Consider the following 24855-nt stretch of genomic DNA (forward strand, 5'->3'; position numbering starts at 1 on the left):
ACTGCTGTGGTTGTTGGTATTGCATTTGATTGTATTGTTCTCATGCAATATTTATTATGTAAAAGTTTTGATTTTCTTTGAAAATACATGTTACGTGTTACAATCGTGCTAAAATGGCTAGAAATCACCAAATACTTTGATTTGAATTCACTTCAATGGGAGACATTGATTTGAGATACGAGTGTTTTGAGTCAAGAGCTCCATCATCAAACCAATTAAGCGCGTCAGTTGAGGTCTTACTGTACTGTATATCTCATAAAAACATTAAGTCTCCAACAGTAGTTCTAATTCCACTGTACAAATGTGTGACTAATGTTTCTAGATGTTCTAAACATTTAACCAGTAATAATTAGTGTCTATTCCCACATTATTATTATTATTTGTCTTATCAGTTTATTGTCCTCATCATCAGCATCATCACAGCAGCCAAACCGCAGGAGGTCCAACACAGTATAAAAATAATTTAAGAAACATCCCATACAGTACCTCCACATTCATCAACCTGGATTTCCTTTCCTTTAACGTTAACAGGCAACTAATTGCAACCACAAACTCCCTGCGCCACTCAGAGTCCTACTGAACCTGCACTAATCTGGCCTCTAGGACCAGGAGGACTACAGGTTGACAGGTTGTTTCACAGCAGGGAATGTCATCTGAAGCTCCAGTGCTGGTAGAGGTCAGAGGCATTACATGTTTCCATCTGAATAACACTTCCGTTCAGCTGTAGACATTTCCCACTGCTTGGATTCTTCAGAAGGTTCCCCTGAAAAGTTAGAAGGGTACCGTCATTGATTGACTGTGTGTGGAAACGCGCATTAAACACAGCCCAAACCTCTGTGAAGATCCACTTCTGTTGTGGGGAGACAAATGTGCCCTTCCCACGCAGCTTGCATTTCTCAAACTTCACCGGGGCGGTATTAGGCGCTGCATGAAGACACAGTTCCTCGCCGATATTATGACGCAGGTCACTATGGGAAGTATACTCAAAGTACTGGAGAAGAGATACCAGTTAAATGGGTCAGCCTCCTTCTGATTTCTAACTGTGTGACAGTCATACTTGCCAACCTTGAGACCTCCAAATTCCGGAGATGGGTGGAGGGGGGCTGTATATATTTTCAAGTATTTCTCATAAATAAATAAATGAATAATCCGTTCATGAATGACTATATCTGTTCAATGGATGCAGGCAGCATGCTCCTTCCCCTTTTAGCTGTCCTGGATGAACTGAAATATTTTTTTCCAATCATTTTGGAACTTGCAAGCGTACTTCTTCTAACTCGTTGTCGCCATGTCTCTTCTTCGTTCTTCTGCTTCGTCTCTGTTATGTTTTTGGACATTTCTACTTGCCGTAGTTTTTAAGCTATGCAGGATGGGAATCCGGATTTTATGTGTCAGTGTATTTACATGTCGGCTGGAATAAACACACGCTGAGAAATAGCTCCGTGCCAGAATACTTTATGGGTTATAGATAAACCTATGGATAACGGAGACATATATAATAGTCTCCTTTTCAGACGAGAGAAGACGCTAAAGGCAGTGCCTTTAAGGCACGCCCCCAAAATCGGGAGAATGGTTGCCCTGGGAGATTTTCGGGAGGGGCACTGAAATTCGGGAGTCTCCCGGTAAAATCGGGAGGGTTGGCAAGTATGGTGACAGTGTGTGTACCTGGTTGCCTCCCATGTTGTGGCATGAGTACATGATAGGAGATTTCCCTGCTGGTTTTAAATCACCAGTATCCAGGCAAGTTTTAGATCCCGCGTTCCTAATCTGGAGCAAAAGGCAAACTGAACGACATGTACAGCCTGGGTTTTACATTACATGTAGAGAAACGTCACTTACTGCTCCGTATTTTACTGGGGTTTGGTCTGGAATGAAAGCTTCTGGGTAGACATTGTTTAGGTACCAAGAGAAGTTCTTGCACTGTAAGGTCTCCTTCAGTTTTAGACGATCAGAGATGTCCCCGTAGGTGTGCTGCAACCAATAGCGGAAATACTGTTATAAGGGATCAAGGGATGTATAGTACAGGGCAAAAGTTTGGAGACACCGTCTCATTTAATGCGTTTTCTTTATTTCCATGACTATTTACATCGTAGATTGTCACTGAAGGAATCAAAACTATGAATGAACACATGTGGAGTTATCTACTTAACAAAAAAAGGTGAAATAATAGAAACAATGTTTTATATTCTAGCTTCTTCAAAATAGCCACCCTTTGCTCTGATTACTTTTTTGCACACTCTTGGCATTCTCTCAATGAGCTTCAAGAGGTCGTCACCTGAAATGGTTTTCACTTCACAGGTGGGCTTGAAGCTCACCAAGAGAATCCCAAGAGTGTGCAAAACAGTAATCAGAGCAAAGGGTGGTTATTTTGAAGAAACTAGAATATATTTCACCTTTTTTTTAAATTACATAACTCCAAATGTGTTCATTCATAGTTGTTATGCCTTCAGTGACAATCTACAATGTAAATAGTCATGAAAATAAAGAACACGCATTGAATGAGGAGAAGGTGTGTCCAAACTTTTTGCCCTATACTGTATATCGTTAAGATTTCATCAGTACAATACCCTTATCGATACCTGTATTTATCGGTACTCTTATCGGTACTATATGTACATTTTGGAAATTGAGATGTGAAAACATTTATTTTCATTTGCATTTGTCTTCAATTAAACCATAACCATAACACCTCCAGCATGATGTACTGTAACATCTCAGAGCAGGGAAGTCTTTTTTCAACACCGTTTTTTTTTAATGTCTTAAAAAATGCAACTATGTGTGCAGTGTAAGATGAAATGCAGTTATGTCATCTTCCTGTAAAGACCCCACAGATCCATCATTTTTTTAATACAATTACACACAGCTGGAAATAATATTTATATATGGCATGCATGTGCAGAGCACACATCTTTTACATGACATATCATTCTTATATATCATATAGATTAATAAAGTCAATTAGCATATAATGTGGGTGTGCATTTTGCAACAAGAGGAATTTTTATTTGTGTTTACGTTGCACACAGACGTATTTGAGTGACGGACCGGAAGCCATATTGAGTGTTGCGTTACCGATGTACGTGTGTGTGTACTCTGTGTTATATAAATACAAATATCCAGTGAATATATGTAACGCTCGATCGTCCAGTCTGTATTCAAGAGACAGAAAGACATTTAACTCAGTGGCCTAGTGGTTAGAGTGTCTGGCCCGAGATGGGTAGGTTGCGGCCCCGGCCGAGTCATGCCAATGACTATAAAAATGGGACCCATTACCTCCCTGCTTGGCACACAGCATCAAGGGTTGGAATTGGGGGTTAAATCCCCAAAAATGATTCCCGGGCGCGGCCACCGCTGCTGCCCACTGCTCCCCTCACTTCCCAGGGGAGTGACCACGGGGATGGGTCAAATGCAGAAGACCAATTTCACCACACCTAGTGTGTGTGTGACAATCATTGGTACTTTAGCGTAACTTAATGCCACACAGACGTGACGCAACCTGTCAGGCACAACGGCTGCTATCTTGCTTGAAAGCAACTTCATTGATTGTTATATTTCTATTGCCTCAATTTTTCACTTAATGGATCGCTCGGAGGATGGTTAGTAAAATGCGTTCGCAATATTTGTGAGTTAAGTGCGTTCACTTCAAACTGACACAGCGTGCGTGACTTTGATGAACTACTGAGGAGGAAAAGTTGTTGTGTTAAAAATTTTGTGTGGTGTTGCTTCCTTATTTGTCATTATTCTAAGCTGATTTAATGTGTAGCAGTGGCCGCTGAACTGAATGTGACAGCGTGTCACAATTACGTCGGTCAGCTGCAACAAAAAAACAAAACGATGGCAGAGTCGTTATTCCAGAATCTTCACGGTCCTCATGGGCCGACCTAATTAGTAACCGGTACCAAGAAATTCAGTATATAAACCTAATCCCGATCAACATTTTTGTCGTACGATCCCGATGAGACTTTTTGGTCCAAGATCTGATCCAATTTCGAGTCCAGATGCATTACTTTGACAATAATTACAGAACTTAAAACGTTTTGTAGCGGGTAACTAAAGTAAACACAAAAACACATTTTTATGTTGTCTTACTAAGTGTAGACTTTGCTGGTATTGTTGGAAATCAGATGATGTATTGCATTTGTGGTATTGAAAGCTAAGTATACTTTTTTAAACGAAATAAAGTGGCTAATGCACAATAACTAAAAGCTAAAGCAAAAACTACTTTCGATTCCCATTTAAGTATTTGGGTTTTCCCCTCAAAGCTTTACTGGATCCAAAGACTTGCTCCCTGACTTTGTAAACAATTACAAAATAGGCCAAAAAAAAGATAGATTTTATAATAACGGCAAAAACAACATCAAAAAAATATCGATCGAAACACTTTAGTATCATTTATATATTGATACTACAGTAGGTATGGATATTATCGACCTCTGGATCGATCAACCCTACTGTACATTGAAGCTTTAACCTTCTTGTGTCGTCCTCCTCTGTGTGTAGCACGCTTAGCCATTCCTCTTTCTTTAGTCCTCCAGTCATATTGTATGTGGAAGAAACTCGTGTTTATTTCCCACCATGGTGGTGAGGATTAGTATCTTAGAAGCAGCTTCGCACTGTAGAGTTATTGTAACGTGGTCTGCGATATACGAATCTTTCATGTGAGTACAATCTTTTTTTATCCTGTGTCCTGGGACACAGCTGCGGTAAAGATCGCCTGGCTCGGCAGCTCATTCAAAACGCAAAAAATGGACATCGCTTTCTATTATAGCTGAAAGGACGTCATTGTTTTTGTTTGCGCAGTTGGACCTACTGTAACGAGTAGCGCTTTTGTTGTGAAGGCCGGACGTGTGTGACTGGTGGGAAAAAGAGAGCTCTTGACATTTGAACAAGAGATAATTTTTTGGATGTGATATTCGAGGGCCCCCGGGCCTGTGTTAGCCTAACAGTATGTTGCCCCCTGCCTGTGACACTGAATCCCCATACTGACCTCTCTGGCCATTTCAGCAGCTTTTTTGTTACGGCGATAGAAGATCTGCTTATAGTTATCGAGCCACACTTCAGCCAGGCGCACTTGGTTGCGAGTGATCTCCATGCCCTTGGGGAAGGTGTGCGGGCTCTTGGTGCGGAAGACGTGGCCTACTACAGAGCAAGGAATGATCTCCATCTGACCGCCACACTGCCACACCTGCCTCGCACGTTTGCAAAACACATGTTTTTTATGAGCGCATGCAAAACAAAAAAAGCAATGCAGATGTTGATTAGACAATAGTGTAAGTAATTTACAACCGTAATCGTTTTCTACTGTTTGTCCCTTTTAGAGTCGTAGGCGTGGGGTTGACTGGAGCCTATCCCAGAAACATAGATAGACAGACAGACAGACAGACAGACAGACAGGCAGACACACCACCTTTACCTGCTCAGTGGCCTTGTGGTTAGAGTGTCCGCCCTGAGACTGGTATGTCTGGAGTTCAAACCCCGGCCGAGTCATACCAAAGACTACAAAAATGAGACTCATTACCTCCCTACTTGGCACTCAGCATCAAGGGTTGGAATTGCGGGTTAAATCACCAAAATGATTCCTGAGCATGGCCACTGCTGCTGCTCACTGCTCACCTCCCAGGGAGTGCAGAGGGTAATTTCACCACACATTGTGTGGTACTTTATCTTTAACTTTAACATTCACACTCACATTCACACACTTGGGTCAATTTAGTGTTGCCAATCAACCTATCCCCAGGTGCATGTCTTTGGAGGTGGGATCAAGCTGGAGTACCCGGAGGGAATTCATGCAGTCACGGGGAGAACATGCAAACTCCACACAGAAAGACCTCAAACCGAGACCTTCTCACTGCGATGCAGGAATGCTAACCCATTCTCCACCGTGCTGTCCTAGGTCAACTAACTTGACAAATATAAAAAGTTAATGACAAAAACTTCTTATTAAAAAAAACAAACCTTACTGGTTGCCTGTTCAGATATCAATGCAATAGAAATGATGCACTTTGTAGCCTGTAGCAAATTCGAGCAATAGAATTAGAAGTACTGAAGCGAAGAACTAGGACAAATCAAAGCAGAAGATGAAGAATTATCCACAGATCCGTTTTCTACCGCTTGCCCCAGTACGTTCAGAAATGATTAAACACATACATCATAAACCCACAATGCATTGCAAAAGATGGCAGCTCTCCTGTTTGTTTTCATTTCAGACAGAGAATGTGTGCATTTTGAATGTGAAGCTCAAACGACTGACCCGAAAGGACATTTCCAGATTCTCTCCACCCCAAATCTCCATTTGATTGTCATATGTTCCAATGTGTTCAAAGTAACTCTTTGAGATGGAAAAGAGACCTCCAGCAAAAGTAGGCGTTCTGAAAATGTTAAAAAAAAAAATGTTTGCACTGTGACTCCGAGATCAAAGCCAGAGTCGGATCGTCGTCTTACTTGACAGGGTAGGTTTCATCCTTGCGCAGAGCACTGGCTTTTGAGGGGATCGCCTCCCAGCGAAAACTCAAGCCCCAGTCGAAGTTTCCCCGGTTGTAGGCGTGGTCAGTGGCTTTGGGCTTTGTGAACGCAAAGTTCTTGTAGTCAATGGTGGCGATGTGTGGACTGACCACAACATTTGGCACTTCGACGATGCGTCTGAGCAGGGGTTCTAACCAACCGTGGAAACATTCGCCTGGAACCACACAATGTCATGTTTGGGAACATTTGTAGTGTCGTTAAGAAGACAAATGTAAAGCCAACACCAACCCCTAAGTAGCAGTACTACTACTGCAACTTGTCAATAATGTGCTTATGTGTGTGTAAATGCTCACAGTGGGCATCAAGGAAGGTGAGCACTTCGCCCTGGGCAACACTGGCGCCGAGCAGCCTGGCCGGGACGAGACCCTTTCTCTCCTGCTGCCTCAACACGCTGACAATCTTCAGCTGGCGAACAAACTCCACAAGTTGGCTCTGCAGGTACTCTACGGGGATACAACAACATTGACTGAAAGGTTGTCTGGAGAGCCTCCTGAATGCTTACTGTTGACACCTATTAAAAGTCACAATGTAATTGACACAATAACTAATTACTGTCAACCAGGGAGTGGTCAACTGTGTCATAAATGTTTTTGCTCGTGTGTGTGTGTGTGTGTGTGTGTGTGTATGTGTGTGTGTGTGTGTGTGTGTGTATTGCTACCTTTCTTGAGAAATCAACAAGGAAAAGTTCCTTCCATATGAGGAACGGAGGAACAAGTTAGGACCGAACTCATGGTCCCAATACGGAAAACAATTACATCTAATAGAGGGCAAAAATAGAAAGTCTGTGAACATTGCTCCAAAGTCAGGATTTTTTTTTTTGTTGATTTAATGTGCCTTCAAAAGTAAACATTGACAGGTGCAAAGGAGAGCAATAGATGATAAAACAAGACGACAGCTAAAGGACTTCCCTATTCATCCCCGAAATAACCCGCCAGGTCCCAAAAAGGAGGGATTTTTCAAATTGACTGTGCTTCGGTTTTAAAAGTGCTTCCCTTCTGGTCAATATATGAAATAACAAGTGTGTGTAAAAATGTGAAGTGCTCCCCCTCTGGCCAATGTATGTAATAACAAGTGTGTGGAAGAAATTGAAATGCACCCCCTTTGTCCAAAACTAATTCAAAGAAATAAATAGATATGTACATAGAGACATACTGTAAAAACTTGAATTGAATAAAAAAGATTAAAAAAACAATTACAAACAAAAAATGAACAAAAATCTGTCTTTTTTTTCTCACACTGTGTCAACTTTTTTCTTACAAAATTGGCAACAATTTCTCATATACTTTTTGTTTCTGTAATATTGCAATATTTTTTCGTAAAATTGTTACCTTTTTTAGTAAAATTATGAATTTTTAATGCAAAATGTTGATGTAGAAGCCCAAGAGAAGTGTGGGATGCTTCACTTGCCTCATTTGTATTTGAATTTATTAAATATTTCGGTAAAAATATTCAATCAATCAATCAGTGTTTACTTATATAACCCTGAATCACAAGTGCTTCAAACGGCTGCACAAGCCACAACAGGGCAAGAAAAAACTCAACCCAATGGGATAACAGTGAGGAACCTTGGAGGGGACTACGGATGTTAATATATTATGGGTAGGAAGTAATACAGAGATGTATTAAAACTGTTTATTTATTTTATGTAGGATTGTATTTAATCAGAGAACGGGCATCCAATGTCATTGAAAAAGTATTTATTTAATCGTTTTAATTGAGAATCAATTCTGAATCGATTCGTTACCCCAACCAATCAAATTGAATCGTGTGGTGCCCAAAGATTCTTAGCCCTAATATCAAAGATCAAATACTTTTTTCTAAATCTGACTTTTAGCAAAAACAGAGGTGATCATACAAAGTATGTTTGCATGGAGGATAGACAGTGCTGCTATTAATAGAGGGTAAAAAAGACTCCAAATGTATTTTTGTTTCACCATTTGATAATTTTCAAGAAAATGCATTACTCCTTTCTTTTTTCTTGTTAAGATCTTACGGCCATTACGGTGACTGCAACTCCCAAGGCAACATGCCTTAGCGGGTGTGACTTACTTTTGCACGTATGCCCTGGGTGGGACCTTTTTAACATTGCGTAGGTACTCAAAGCCAATGTTTTTGTTCTCAGTGCAACGTCTAATGGCAGTAATTGGGTGGAAATTGCTGCCATGAAAAAAAACTGGGAAGTAGGGGTGTGGGAAAAAATCGATTCGAATTTGAAGCGCAATTCTCACGTTGTACGATTCAGAATCGATTCTCTTTTTTTTTTTTAAATCGATTTTTTTCAATTTATCAATTCAACAAAACAATGCACAGCCATACCATAACAATGCAATCCAATTCCAAAACCAAACCTGACCCAGCAACACTCAGAACTGCAATAAACCGAGCAATTGAGGAGACACAAACACGACACAGAACAAACCAAAACTAGTGAAACAAAAATTAATATTATCAACAACAGTATCAATATTAATTATAATTTCAGCATAGCAGTGAGTAAAAGTCCTTCATTGACATTATCATTAGACATTTATGAAAAAAAAAAAAGAACAATAGTGTCACAGTGGCTTACACTTGCATCGCATCTCATAAGCTTGACAACACCCTGTGTCAAATGTTTTCACAAAGATAAAATTAGTCATATTTTTGGTTCGTTTAATAGTTAAAACAAATTTACATTATTGCAATCAGTTGATAAAACATTGTCCTTTACAATTATAAAAGTTTTAAAAAAAAAATCTACTACTCTGCTAGCATGTCAGCAGACTGGGTTAGATCCTGCTGAAATCCTATGTATTGAATGAATACAGAATTGTTTTGAATCGGAAAAATATCGTTTTTGAATCGAGAATCGCGTTGAATTGAAAAAATCGATTTATAATCGAATCGCGGCCCCAAAAATCGATATTGAATCGAATCGTGGCACACCCAAAGATTCGCAGCCCTACTGGGCAGTGTCTTCTACTCCTAACAATGGTGTGTCTGCATTACCGTCAGTGCTGGCATCATCCACCAAAATGATCTCTTTGAGCAGGAAGGCAGGGGACGTGTGCAGAACGCTGTATACCGTCCTGAGGAGGGTGGACCAGGCCTCGTTGTGGAAGACTATTATAACGCTGGTGGTGGGCAGGGGAGGACAGCGGGGGAACCTCTGCTTTATACACCTGGGGGCAGTGGTTGAGGGACAGAAAAGACAGTAGATACAATTTAACTGCAACAAGGGTTTTTAAAGTGTGAGGTGCGTAGCAGCTTGAGAAAAATAAAGTTAAAGTCCCAACGATTGTCACACACACTGGATGTGGTGAAATTTGTCCTCTGCATTTGACCCATCCCTATGTTCACCCCCTGGGAGGTTGAGGGGAGCAGTGAGCAGCAGCCTGCACCGTGCTCGGGAATCTTTTGGTGATTTGAACCCCCACTCCCGACCTTCGATGCTGAGTGCCCATTTTTTGAAGTCTTTGGTATGACTCGGCAGGGGTTTGAACTCATGACCTCCCGATCTCAGGGAGGACACTCTAACAACAAGGCCCCTGAGTTGTGTAAATAAAGACATTTACATGTATTTTTTTCGAACCTGCTAAGCTCACTTCATAGGCAAAATGTCCAAACTTCAACAAAATAATCTCCAAACAATGTTTTTTGGGTGATATCCATGACAATTGTAACCTGAGGGAAAGGGAGGCTCACTATGTCGCACTTAGAAAAACCCTCAACTAGAATGTTCATTTCCATGTATTGGCGAGCTATCTACTTAAAAAGCTATTGTATCAATGGAAGTGGGCTGTGAGTAGGGATGTGCAGCTCAATTGAATTTTCATGAAAAAGTATGTGATCGCCATCACCGATTGATGCCTTTTAATGTCGATCACAAACACTGATCCCCTCTGGCTGATACTGCTTATTTTTCGTCCCCATACTGACAAGCGGCTGGTAACTAATTATGTACCTCTGTGTACACAGTACACAGAGGTACATACCCCGGGAAGAGCTAGATAAAGTGCCTGGGGAGAGGGAAGTCTGGGTTTCCCTGCTTAGGCTGTTGCCCCCGCGACCCGACCTCGGATAAGCGGAAGAAGATGGATGGATGGATGGATGGATGGATGTGTACACAGTCTCAAGTTGCTCCCCTAAGCTAAAAACAATCACCTCAATTATGGCTATTAAACTGCATTTCTCACTATCTTATGTAAGGTTATCACTGGAGGATGAGGCTAAATGTGTTAGACACCGAGCGCAAGCCAATAGATAAGCCACCCGCCAACTTGAAACAACATACATGAAACCGAGTTGCAGCAGCGAGTTAGCGCGTCATTATTTGATAATAAATGTATTATATGGTAAAATGGGTTATACTCGTATCGCGCTTTTTACCTTCAAGGTACCAAAAGCGCTTTGACACTATTTCCACATTCCCCCCTTCACACACACATTCACACACTGATGGTGGGAGCGGCCATGCAAAGCCCTAACCACGACCCACCAGGAGCAAGGATGAAGTGTCTTGCTCAAGGACACAACGGACGCGACGAGGTTGGTCGAAGGTGGGGATTGAATCAGGAACCCTCAGGTTGCTGGCACGGCCACGCTCCCAACCGTGCCACGCCGTCCCCATTATATGCAATAATGCACTTACTATAATTAACAAGTGGACTAATAGGGTCCAGAGAGAGGATAATATAACGTATAACATAACACCTAAAGAGAGGGATTGATCCACAAACTGGTGGTGTCGACATCAAGTAGTATATAAGCCGATATTTTTTAGTTCTCCAAATAAGTATATTGTTGTTTGTGAAAATGTTTTCGAATAGTGGAATAATTCCCTGCACACATGCGGACATTGAAGGTGAAAATTTTAAATTTAAATTAGTAGCAGATAATAGTTTTTTGGATTAGAGGAGCCAGATGAGGTGGTTCGGGCATTTGGTCAGGATGCCACCCGAACGCCTCGCTTGGGAGGTGTTTAGGGCACGTCCGACCGACAGGAGGCCACAGGGAAGACCCAGGACACGTTGGGAAGACTGTGTCTCCCGGCTGGCCTGGGAACGCTTCGGGATCCCACGGGAGGAGCTGGACGAAGTGGCTGGGGAGAGGGAAGTCTGAGCTTCCCTACTTAGGCTGCTGCCCCCGCGACCCGACCTCGGATAAGCGGAAGAAAATGGATGGATAGTAGTTTTTGCTACTGTTTAGTTAATGTGTGCTATTGACCTTGTTTTGATCCAACAATTGTATGACATAACAGATGAAACACTGGTTTAAATGTAACTTGGATATTGGGTTTCACTATGTAAAGCGCTTTGAGTCACTAGAGAAAAAAAGCGCTATATAAATATATTTCACATTTCACATTAATTATTGTAATCATATACTAGCACTCACCATAGATACTGTATCTATCAAAATGTACAGTTAATACTTGTGATGGTGTCGTATCACCCGATCTCACTCATGGATGATTGGGGTCGGCAGGCTAAAACCCTGACCAGACCATACCTAGCTGTGATGTGTACTGTATTTTTTGGTCTATAAGTCGCAGTTTTTTTCATAGTTTGGCCAGGGGTGCGACTTATACTCAGCAACGACTTATGTGTGAAATTATTAATACATTACTGTTAAATATCAATAATATTATTTAGCTCATTCAAGTGAGACTAGACATATAAAATTTCATGGGATTTAGCGATTAGGAGTGACAGATTGTTTGGTAAACGTATAGCATGTTCTATATGTTATAGTTATTGGAATGACTCTTACCATAAAATGTTACGTTAACATACCAGGCACCTTCTCAGTTGGTTATGTATGCCTCATATAACGTACACTTATTCAGCCTGTTGTTCACTATTCTTCATTTATTTTAAATTGCCTTTCAAATGTCTATTCTTGGTGTTGGGTTTTATCAAATACATTTCCCCCCAAAAAATCCGACTTATACTCCAGTGCGACTTATATATGTTTTTTTCCTTCTTTATTATGCATTTTCGGCAGGTGCGGCTTATACTCCGGAGCGACTTATACTCCGAAATTACGGTAAGCGTGAGAAATGGTGAGAGATCTTACTCTGGAGGCCGTGTGTCGTTGCCAAGACTGCGGCTGAGAGAGATGCGGTCGCTGGCAAACTGATTGAAGCAGTGCTTAGTGTCGCCCGCCTGCTTCTCCTTCTCCTCTTCTGGGGACAGATTGGCTTTTTCAAATCCCTTCCCATTACCTCCGGGGGCGTTGGGGTCCTGCGGCGGTCTCGCCAAGTAAGGCTTGAGCTCTTCCTGGTCGTAGAAGCCGAGCGGGCAATCCTTGTTCTGGGGGATGGAGTCCTCCACCTGTTCTGGAGGAGGAGGAGGGGGAGGCGGCAGAACACCGATCTCGATGTTCCCGATGTTTAAGACCGTATCACGGACCTTCACCATCATCATGTCCTTCTTCTGCACCAGGTCCTGGAACCAAGGGTCGCCGCCGTTTGGGCGGCCAGCCTCCATCTGGAGAAGCACCAAGACCCCCAAGAAGATAGCCGCCCCGATGAGAGCCCACTTCATAGGGGACATACGCCTCCTTGGTAAAAGACGCATGCTTCTGCTCCTTCAACACTCCAGAGGAGGTTGATGTAAGATTTAAGAAATGGCAGCAAACCAACAATCAGCAGTTGAAAATATTTGTTCAAATAGTTCTGCCTTCAGGTGTCTCCTTCCACACTGGCTCGCCTTCCTCTGTGGGAGAGTCTGAGCTCGCAAAGAAACAGGAACACACCTCAGCAAGCAGCACCTGCCCCTCCTGGAGCCATGTGACTGCAGGTTTACGCCCACATTTTGTGACTCCGCCCCTTTTCATGTGTGCACCTGCTGCTGAATGTTTGACATTTGGAATGCGACGTCACAATTACTTCACAATCCTCCCCCCACCCGGACTTTGAGCACTACAACGTTTCCTATTTCCTGGATGGCCCAAACAGGATATCAATGCAATGCAGAGAAATGTTTTTTGTTGTTGTTTGTTTTAGACTGACATACTCTTACTTTGCCATCATTTATTTATGCTCATACTCATGAGTCATTCAGGAGGGGCCCCTAAAGAAATGGAGTGGCACATTGCAAACGGCTTCCTGACAGCTACATTACAGAGTTGCCCTACCTATATCGAGCACATTCAAATTCGAAATTGAACAAACTGGTATACTTTTATAAAAAATTTCCCAAAAGACTAACTCAAATAAACACAATAATGTCGTTAATCTACTGCAATGATTCTCAAATGTTCGGGCTCCATCGAGTCAAAGAATCACTTAACCCTTGTGTAATATTCATATAGTTGTAACTCAGCCAGCGTTTGTGGGTCTGATGGATCCGTTGCATGTTGTGTCTTTTAATGCCTCACAATCAAACACCTATAGGTTAAAATACTGAAGAGATGTTTATTGGGATAAGGTAAACATCTGTTCAGTATTTTAACATAAAAGTGTTTAATAATAAAGTCACAAAATGCAACGGTTCCATCAGACCCACAAATGCTGGCTGAGTAACCTTATCCCAATAAACATCTGTTCAGTATTTTAACTTAAAAGTGTTTGATTGTGAGGCATTAAGAGCCACAAAATGCAAAGGGTCCATCAGACCCAAAAATGCTGGCTGAGTAACCTTATCCTTTTCTGTCTTGCCTCTGGTGAGGGCCGTCACATTTTTTTCTGCTCACTCTTCTCCCAGCTTGCTCCCTTTGTTTTTGTCTTGTCTGAACATTTTTGAAGCCTCTTTCTTTGCGCTGTCCTCAAATCTAAACTCCAGGCATGGATTTGACTCCCTCGAACGGCCTTGACGCCATGGAAACAGGACCAGGCTGTTCTGAAAACACCCCCGAGGACACCTCAATGATAGACGCGTTTGACCTCCCTCCCTCCTCAATGACAACTGGAGTCGAACTTAAATTGGTCTCTGTCTAAAAAACATTACATCATCACACCAAAAACAAATTGGGCATCCACGCGCACACCCCTCACCCCACCCCACGCCTTCACCCCCGCTTTTTCCACTCCTCGGGTGATGGTCCGATGGCAGCGCTTCAAAACAGCAGTCGCCTTCCAGGGCCCCAACTCCCCGCCCCTCTGTTGCGAGTTTGTCGTGATGAAATGTAACATGTTTATGTGTGCTTCTTCCCCAGCATTTTACTTTTTCACATCTTTTACGGGGCGCCTCGTGGCGACCCATCAGCGTTCCTGTTCTGTAACCCTGTACACTGTTTGTTTCTCGTTGTACTTGTTGCAATGACAATAATGACCTACCTACCTACCTACCTACCTAAACATCTCTTCGGTATTTTAACATAAAATTGCTAGATTGTGAGGCATTAAAAGCCACAAAATGCAACCCATCCTAGGTCCCTGAGTCGGGACCCAGGATGGACCGCTCACCTGTGTATCGGTTGGGGACATCTCTGCGCTGCTGATCTGCCTCCGCTTGGGATGGTTTCTGGCTGGCTCCGCTGTGGACGGGACTCTCGCTGCTGTGTTGGATCCGCTTCTGACTGGACTCTCACGGCTTTGTTGGATCCACTATGGATTGAACTATCACAGTATCATGTTAGACCCGCTCGACATCCATTGTTTTCGGTCCCCTAGGGGTGTGTGAGGGAGGGGGGGGGGGGGGGGGGGGGTTGCCCACATATGTGGTCGTCTCCAAGGTTGCCCACATATGTGGTCCTCTCCAAGGTTTCTCATAGTCATCGTTGTCACCGATGTCCCACTGGGTGTGAGTTTTCCTTGCCCTTATGTGGGCCTACCGAGGATGTCGTAGTGGTTTGTGCAGCCCTTTGAGACACTAGTGATTTATGGCTGAATAAATAAACATTGATTGATTGATTGATTGAATGTAGTTATAATAGTATGTTATGGGATGAAGTCACTCGCAGAGTAGTACAACCCTAAGGTGCCATGTGTTTACAATCTCATCAAGATAGAGAAACTGTTACCATGGAAACCTAAATGAAATGGGATTACCATCGTCATCATTGATCCCATTTCACGGCGTGGCACTGATAGTAGTAGAGCGGCCGTGCCAGCAACTTGAGGGTTTTAGGTTCGATTCCATCTTCCGCTATCCTAGTCAAGGGCTTAGTGTCTTTGGGCAAGACACTTGACCCTTGCTCCTGATGGGTCATGGTTAGGGCCTTGCATGGCAGCTTCAGCCATCAGTGTGTGTGAATGGATGAATGTGATGTATAATGTTAAGCGCTTTGGATATCATTCCAGGTATATTAAAAAATGTTTTACTATTTTACATTTTAAATCTTGTGAAGTCTTTCTTCTTATGAGTTTATATATTCATATATATTTACGCTGATATTATATATATTATATTCAGCGATTTTTAAAAATTATATCGGGCATATTTATCCCTTGTACAAGCTTAAAATTGATTATACAACACTTACTCTCTGGATCCAAAAGGGACCTACGCACTCATGGAAGTGTAATAGGTCAGCAATAATTTAATATTTATTCATACTCTCAACAATGGAAATCTTAACTTCAGATCTGTTTACAGGTACAAGGTTTTATTTTTTTCCCTTTTTTTTTTTAAAGTTTTATGAGTTATGGCCTTATTGTCAAAAAAAACATATTATAACAGGAAAATGCAAAATATGCAATCTTTTTGAAATATACCGTAAGTTTAAAAGTAGTTTTGATGTTTGCTAAGTACCGCTTTGAATAGGTCAATCATTTATAACAACATGGATATTGATACAGTACTGTATGTAAGTATTGTAGACCAAAAAAAATATACTTTCACAGTGGCTACTGAGCTAGAATGAGAGAGAGAAAGCAGGAAGGACATGGGTGAGTTTATTGCATTCATGTTGGTAATTTATATAAATATCTGCAAAGGGTGGCAATGCCAGCAACCTGAAGGTTCCTGGTTCGATCCCCACCTTCTGCCTCGTCATGTCCATTGTGTCCTTGAGCAAGACACTTTACCCTAGCTCCTGATGAGTCGTAGTAAATGTGTGTGTATGAATGGGTGAATGTGAAAATAGTGTCAAAGCGCTTTGAGTACCTTGTAGGGAGAAAAGCGCTATACAAGTATAACTCTCTCTCTCTCTCTCTCTCTCTCTCTATATATATATATGTATATATATATATATATATATATATATATATATATATATATATATATATATATATATATATATATATATCATTGTCATTGCATTTTAGAGCCCATTTATACTCATCAAAGCTCTGAGAATTATGTATCATGATTTTGTCGCCATCTAGTGATTGACAGGCGCAATTACACCAAAAAATATTTTACAGTCTGTAAATACTGTATATATTTTACAGATTAGTCTGGGGACGGCGTGGTGAAGTTGGAAGAGTGGCCGTGCCAGCAATCTGGGGGTTCCTGGTTCAATCCCCACCTTCTACCATTCTAGTCACGTCCGTTGTGTCCTTGAGCAAGACACTTCACACCCTTGTTTCTCATGGGTCGTGGTTAGCGCCGTGCATGGCCGCTCCCGCTATCAGTGTGTGAATGTGTGTGTGAATGGGTGAATGTGGAAATAGTGTAAAAGCGCATTGAGTTCCTTAAAAAAGGTAGAAAAGCGCTATACAAGGACAACCCAATTACCATGTTGAAAAATATAAGTTATGATGGGAATTGGGTCCGAAACAGGTCTAAAAAGAAAGTATGTATGCCTAATCTTTATATTGTATTCTAACAAAGTTGCAATCAAAACCACAGTGTAATTGTATTAAAAGAAACACAACAAAAAACTTGACAACCGCTTATCTTCAGCAATAACAATTATGTTACATAAGGAACACATACAATGCCAGTTTTGTGCCCTAGGGTTGCACTTGAACTATGCATCTGTCAACCTTTATAATGCTGTAGCAGTCTATCACCAGCCTAGCAGACCTTACCACAATTCCTGTAAATATCTGATTGCTGAGACTACTGGCTTGAATACCATCTAACGGAAGCAACTAACTAATGAAAAAAAAAGCAAGTTATGATTGTAATTTATTTGTATGTGGCCCAGGATTTCATGGCTGACAATCTGATCTCTCCCCAGTTGTCAGTGCAATTACAACTTTTCAATGGCTTGATGGAGGTAGAGATGAGATGGTGACAACATTTCAGATGTATGGAAGCTGGCCCGTCTTGTGCAGCTTTTTTTAAAGGCAAAGTCTGAATCCATCGAAGACTGTGCAGGTGTACCTACTGTTGTGACCGGGTGAATCTGTACAATGTGTCTGGAAAAAAAAATATTGGTGATGTTTATTTTCAAGATGTGTATTCTAACAGTGTACATTTTCAAATAAAAAATAATGGTACTTTTGGAGAGGGATTTTATTTGCAATTTGAGACCGCCTCCACATTTGAAGATAGTGACTGACTGTAAAAAAAAAAAAAAGGTTATAAAAGTTACTATGGAGCTAAACTTACATCAAACCATATCCAGTTCGTTTCATCCAGACCAGAGGTGCCCAAAGTAGGAGCCACTGGTCAAATTCGGCCCGCCGCATTGTTTCTTTTGGCCCGCCAAAGGGTGGTTTCTACAAATTAAATAAATATTCATACTTTTGAGCTTACACAATCATTGATGGCATTTCACAAGGCTGATAAGTTGTCATTCACAGTAAAATCCATCCATCCATCCATCCATTTTCTACCGCTTATTCCCTTTCGGGGTCGCGGGGGGCGCTGGCGCCTATCTCAGCTACAATCGGGCGGAAGGCGGGGTACACCCTGGACAAGTCGCCACCTCATCGCAGGGCCAACACAGATAGACAGACAACATTCACACTCACATTCACACACTAGGGCCAATTTAGGGTTGCCAATCAACCTATCCCCAGGTGCATGTCTTTGGAAGTGGGAGGAAGCCGGAGTACCCGGAGGGAACCCACGCATTCACGGGGAGAACATGCAAACTCCACACAGAAAGATCCCGAGCCTGGATTTGAACCCAGGACTGCAGGACCTTCGTATTGTGAGGCAGACGCACTAACCCCCACAGTAAAATCCCCAGTGTTAAATATGCAGTGTTAACATGCATTATATCTATCAGCATTATTACAACAACAGCTGGAGTAAAACGCCCCCCAGTGTTGGTGTTGATTTCCATCGTTGAACGAGACAGTGTTAAATGTACGCTGATTAGCCACGCCCTCCAGCCCCTCCTCGTTTCCACACCCTGAAGAATGTTCTGGAAGCCATTTTCTGAATGTCTAAGGACTGTGGTAAGTTGCTTCTCCTCTCTTACTAAATCAATTATTTGTCATTTGTAGCATCATGTCAGAATTTACTTTATATTGTTGCTCAATATGTAATGAAGCTATTTGTGTACGGTTTTGTATCTAAAAAATATGGTATTCTAAGAGGGCTAATGTCACCCAGTGAATGCTAGCTAGAATGTTAGCCACCTCAGACTTCGTTTTTGTGAGAGATGTGGGAAAATTTCAAACATTATATGAAATAGAATATTTAATATGTAAATTGTACATAGTTATGCTCTGGAGATGTGGCGAAAAAAATAGTGAGTAACCCTGGTCTAGGCAGTATTGAGCGTGGGTGGCCAGAGCACAAAATCATGAGGTGTGTGTGTGTAAATATTTTTGCTTCTACATTGTTAATGGCGAGGTTACTAAACAATCACCTGTTAGCTTACCAGCGTGAAGATATGCAGATAAGATTACAGGTATCATAAATCATGTTTAATTTTATGTGTTTTTTGAATTGAGTGTGCAATTTCACATTTGTTGGCCCTTTTTTTTGGTAGCCCTATTTGAAATTATATATAGGAGTATCAAGTCATTGGGTTTTTCTAATGATCATTTTTCTTTTATTTGTGTATACAGTATTTGTTTTGACTGGGCCTTTCAACTTTGGCTGTATGTTTTGCTTCAAAATAACTGATTTGAAACTCATTTAAAAAATATATCAAATGACCTGTCAATTTCTGCTTTTTTTCTGTTTCCTTGCATTTGCCAAATTCGGTGTCCCAGCTGTAAATGAATGTGTCAAAGTTGTTGACAGTTCAGGGACTGAGATAGATGATGATGTTTTTGAGGAAAATGTGAAGGATCCAGCCACTGGGGTACTAACCATCCATTTCCATCCATTTTCTACCGCTTATTCCCTTTCGGGGTCGCGGGGGGCGCTGGCGCCTATCTCAGCTACAATCGGGCGGAAGGCGGGGTACACCCTGGACAAGTCGCCCCTGATCGCAGGGCCAACACAGATAGACAGACGACATTCACACTCACATTCACACACTAGGGCCAATTTAGTGTTGCCAATCAACCTATCCCCAGGTGCATGTTTTTGGAGGTGGGAGGAAGCCGGAGTACCCGGAGGGAACCCACGCATTCACAGGGAGAACATGCAAACTCCACACAGAAAGATCCCGAGCCTGGATTTGAACCCAGGACTACAGGACCTTCGTATTGTGAGGCAGACGCACTAACCCCTCTTCCACCGTGAAGCTAACCATCAAATACAAAACAGGTTTGTTGCCGCTTTAAATTTGTAAGCTATATTAAAATTTTTATTCCAATATTGAGAAGAGGTAAATCTTTATTTATAATCAAGCTAAGTAGGTTTTGTTTTTAAAGTAAACCAATATTCTCCATTAGCTTAGGTGTGGTTTTATGAGCAAATTGTGTCCAACATGTCTTATTTCTCCTTTTTGCAATGGTGGTTAGAATCTGTCTCCATGGTAACCTCTCAAAAGTCACAATCATCCGTTTGTTCATCCGACTCAGACACAATCATCCTTGAAGACACGCCTACCAGAAAGCGTCAGAGGCTGGACTCTGAAGCTATGCAAGTAAGACTTCATACAGGCACTAATGCTTTCTATTGAACAAGGATTCAAATGGTTCAAACAATGATCGTAAATTGCATCGTATGAGGGTTATGTTTAAGTTCTGTCCAGATTTTAACATTGTATTGTACTAAATTTAGATTTCTTAAACTGTTTTATATTTTGGTTTGATTTTTTTATTTCAGCTGGTGAAATCCATTCTTACCAATAAATCGGGTGGAGAAATATATAATAAATGAATACAACCGAACTAAGTCCTTGACAGAACAGAGCAGAAGAAAATTGGTGAATATACTGGCAGCTGAGATGACGGAGAAGAATGGGTAAGCTGTTTATTGGTTTTGATTGGCACATGTGTTCTTATTTAGGTTTCAGAGTAATCTAAAGTAAATAATAAACATTTAACTTCATCTTATAAAACGTGTGTATGACGAATAAACTAAAATGTGATTGTTTTTAAGTACATCTCCGTCAAGACGGGTGAAGGAAATGTATGCACAAGGAATTGTGAACTTGTTCCCCAACCTCAGAGACCCATTTTCCAAGAATGGCTATGTGGGTTACACACTCTTAATTGTTGTTATTGTCTTTATTTTGAGTTTTCCCAAAGTATGTTGTGACTAATAGTGCCTATTTTTGCAATTCTCTTAAAGGAACATTTTTATGGAGAATTAAAACTATTCAGAGATGCAGTGCTAAAGAAAGGCGATCATCATTTGGAGGTAATCCTATATTATTCTTGAAAAATGTATTGAATAGAATAGTCATATGAGCACTTATTGGTTTTGTTGCATTTGTTGCAATGCTTTTCAGCCAATAGCCAAACATTTTTTCATAAAAGTTGGGTCACATTCAGCTGACAAAGTGTTTTGAACTGTATGTGATTGTCATGAGTCGTATGTCCCTATATTGTTTAGCTTTGGCGGAAGGACCATCTGATGAAGACAAGTCGGGAGGACCAACTGTTGGACGAGTTACCCAATTCCATCCAGAGATTGTCCTGTCTTGGAAGCGATGTCACTGATGAAACATTCGGCTGACGTGGACATGGTCATCAAAAAGATAAAGCTGACATTTGCCCATCGGCATAACATGGTCCTGGACCAACAGCAGTCAAGCAACATTCTATCTTATTTTCCTCGTTTTAAAGACCTCAATGGCTTGGTAATTATCTCAACATTTTCTGTATTAATGTTGTACAACTATTGCACATTTTAACTGTCGTTTACTGTGTAATTTTAAAATTGGTAACTAACTTCCCACTACAGGTTGAACAGGATTTTGTTCTAATGTTTGGAGAGGATTAATAGTGCAAGTTTCTGGAGAAGTGGTCAACCACATTCAAAAAGATCTTCCAACAATACAGAAAGCTTCCCTCCATTTTTGAGCTTGAGGAACTCCTGATGGCAGCTGACCCTCCTGAGGATGGGGCTGAAGTGAATGTTGACTTTGGTAAGATGTTTGTAAGGATACATTCATTTAAATAGGGACGGCGTGGCGCAGTGGAAGAGTGGCCGTGCGCAACCCGAGGGTCCCTGGTTCAAATCCCACCTAGTACCAACCTCGTCACGTCGGTTGTGTCCTGAGCAAGACACTTCACCCTTGCTCCTGATGGGTGCTGGTTGGCGCCTTGCATGGCAGCTCCCTCCATCAGTGTGTGAATGTGTGTGTGAATGGGTAAATGTGGAAGTAGTGTCAAAGCGCTTTGAGTACCCTGAAGGTAGAAAAGCGCTATACAAGTACAACCCATTTATTTATTATTTATTTAAATGAGTGAGCATGTTCAAAATGCGGACTTACAACCATGAATAGAACAAAAATCCAAAGTTTTTGGCCTCACCAAGAAGATTTTTGGGAAAAAAGAGCTTCTTCAGGTGTTTTTAAAGTGCCATATTATATATATATATATATATTAATAGTAATGAAAATCCCACTGACATTGCAGTGTATTAAATGAAATTGTTGGTCCACATTTGAAGTAGGCTATCAAACTTTTTCTGTTTAAGGTTGGGACAGCGACCTCATCGATTTTGCTGCTCTTACACTTGATCGCACCGACTGCTCTAGGTCGGAAGAGGCCAGGAGAAGTTTCTGCATCCCGGGCTGAGAAGCATCTTGTGGTCTTCAAAAAGGTTTGTATTGTTCTCTAATGAAGGATATTTAGTTTACAATAATTTATGTAATCATTTCTATTATATAACCGCAACCGTGTCGATTTTTTTATTCTTCTCTCCATAGACTGGATAAAGCATCTTAGAACATCTTGACACCATTATTACCACCACTCAACCCTATCTCCTGGCTGTTGGAGTGAGGAAGAATACAATCCACGAGTTCTTGATAATTCTCGACAAGAATGCCGTACCTTGCAGGTCACACTCCTCTCTTGGTGCATTTGATGAACTGTTTAAAGCACACTTTGTGTTTGCGACATCATACCACACCATGCTCCACAACATGTACACATTCATGCCTTACTCCAAACCATTTGATGTTCAAATGGCGTATTGTATGTTGTCCCATATTGTCATTTCATGCAGACCTAAGTTCACCCTTTATGTATTCTATCCCTAAAGTTGATAGTCCTGCCTGACAAATAATTAAAGGTTACTAAACGTATGATATTGTATTACTGTGTTTTGCACTCACTTGCTATTTACAAGACAAGGTTAGTGAGACTTAATTTGACACTGCACAAGAGTAAATCAAGTAGAATGAGCACCATTTTTTTTTTTCAGAAATAGTGTGAGGTTTAATAAAAACTGCAATGTTTAGCACATTTTTACCGTTTCCTAAATAATTTTTTATTCACTGCAAGGGAGTGAATAATCATCATATTAGTGTATTATCAAACCTTATCAGAGTTTTATTTCAACACCAAAGCAGTGTTAATGAGCAAATACATTTAACTTGGTGTACAATTATCACCACAGAAGAGTGATTTATCAACACTACTCAAGAGTAATAAGTTGAACAACACTCCACAGTGTTACAATTTTGACTCTATTTAGTGTTCATTTAACTCTATAAATTTAACACTGTGGAAAGAGTCAATTTAACACCAGCTCAGGTTAGGACCAAATGGACGTTTGAGTAGTGTTAAATTTAACTCTTTAAGTGTTGATTTTACACTATAGAATTTACTGTGTTGATCAAACGTGATGTACTCTACTATTACTACCTTCAATAATGCCTGTGTCAGATGAAACTACTCACTTTTTGTGCAGCTGTACACTTAAAATCGCTGTGGTTTGTCCCGAGGCCCATTGGCACATTTACACTTTGGCCATTGGAAGTGAAAAATGTGTGCACCCCTGATCGAAATCATTGGTTCTTAAAGGGTAAGTGCGTTTTCTTTAGGCGAGAGGGGAATCGTTCACATTACTTATGAGAGACATGAAGACAAAATTATTATTTATTTTTTTGTATGCTAACATGTAAAAATCGGCTCGTTCTAGGTGGCTCGCAATTTGCAGCTAATGGGAGCAATCCATTCTACCTCTAAATCATTTTAAAAATGCATTCAAAAAACGCCAACAATACTTAATTTACGTTCTGTAACCTGTATAATAATCAAGCTGTAGCAACATTGTGTATTGTAACAGCGAACACTGAAGAACTATTTTTGTAGCGTATTAACACATTAGCGTGCTACAGTATTAGCCATGAGCTAGCTACGGAAAGAGATAAGATTGCTTCTACGTCAGCAGTTAATTCACATTTGAGTTTGCGATAAGACACCAATCTGTACTGACTGGAAAAAATGAACAATCATATTACAGTATCTGTAAAGTATTAGCACACATTTCATGTTCTGTTTGTACACAGCTAGCTCGACCGCGTATGTACTCTAGTTGTGATAACAAGCATGACGTGCTGCGAATATCATGATCGATATTAAAGTCACTCACTCGTGGACTGTTGGGAGTTTGGTCCAACTGACCAGGGACATTTTCAGTTGATTTGGGGTAAGCACACCATTTCTGTCGGCATAGCTTGGCTCCAAGATCCATATTTACACCGTCAAGTCACGCCAACCTTACTTCCTTGGCTTCCGTCTGCTCCAAAATTTCGCTCTCTCTTAATGCTCGCTTCTATAAACAGCAGTTTATCCTCTGTATGTTCACCTTCAAAAATATGTTGTGAATTCTCATTTGTCCAAAAATAGTCATCTTTGTTGTTTGTTACCAAGTCTACCATGATTAGAACACACTAGCGTTTGTTTATGGAAGTAGGAACACACATTTGTTGCCTGAAGTCAGAATTGTGCTGCTATGGAAACGGAAATAAATGAGCGTAGGAAATTAGTTCCGGAAATGCAAATGACCAGAATACCGTAAACATTTTAGGAATTACAAATTGTTATGAACATGTCTGTCACTACATTATATACAGTATATACTTTCAGCACGTACATAACATGTTGTTGGAGATTTTGAAGTTGTTCTAGAGGAAGGCTACAATGGTGACTCCCATTAGCCGCATCTTGCTTTTTTGATTGATTGATTGAAACTTTTATTAGTA

At 41.0% G+C, this 24855-nt stretch overlaps 1 protein-coding gene and 1 long non-coding RNA gene across 4 annotated transcripts; one reads left to right on the forward strand and one right to left on the reverse strand.

The window, feature by feature from the left end:
- Window positions 1-7: 7 nt before the first annotated feature.
- On the reverse strand, window positions 8-13247 carry galnt6 (UDP-N-acetyl-alpha-D-galactosamine:polypeptide N-acetylgalactosaminyltransferase 6 (GalNAc-T6)). Its single transcript, XM_061903459.1, has 10 exons — window positions 12580-13247; window positions 9511-9683; window positions 6816-6965; window positions 6442-6676; window positions 6251-6368; window positions 4988-5185; window positions 1840-1971; window positions 1666-1767; window positions 833-991; window positions 8-763 (listed from the first exon to the last, which is right to left on the reverse strand). Exons 1-10 carry the CDS (start codon window positions 13080-13082, stop codon window positions 650-652), a joined length of 1884 nt encoding a protein of 627 aa, XP_061759443.1. The 5' UTR covers window positions 13083-13247; the 3' UTR covers window positions 8-649.
- Window positions 13248-18685: 5438 nt separating this feature from the next.
- LOC133554549 (uncharacterized) lies at window positions 18686-22950 on the forward strand. 3 transcript variants are annotated; one of them, XR_009807139.1, is made up of 10 exons: window positions 18686-18745; window positions 19820-20012; window positions 20210-20334; window positions 20517-20654; window positions 20793-20886; window positions 20985-21053; window positions 21249-21495; window positions 21600-21783; window positions 22338-22463; window positions 22570-22950. It is a non-coding gene; the product is annotated as an uncharacterized LOC133554549 (long non-coding RNA). The 3 variants fall into 3 exon arrangements; XR_009807138.1 differs by having other exon boundaries at window positions 18692-20012; XR_009807140.1 differs by having other exon boundaries at window positions 18692-20012; window positions 20270-20334.
- The last annotated feature ends 1905 nt before the right edge of the window (window positions 22951-24855 follow it).

Source organism: Nerophis ophidion, linkage group LG06, assembly GCF_033978795.1.
Source record: "Nerophis ophidion isolate RoL-2023_Sa linkage group LG06, RoL_Noph_v1.0, whole genome shotgun sequence".
Taxonomy (NCBI): Eukaryota; Metazoa; Chordata; class Actinopteri; order Syngnathiformes; family Syngnathidae; genus Nerophis; species Nerophis ophidion.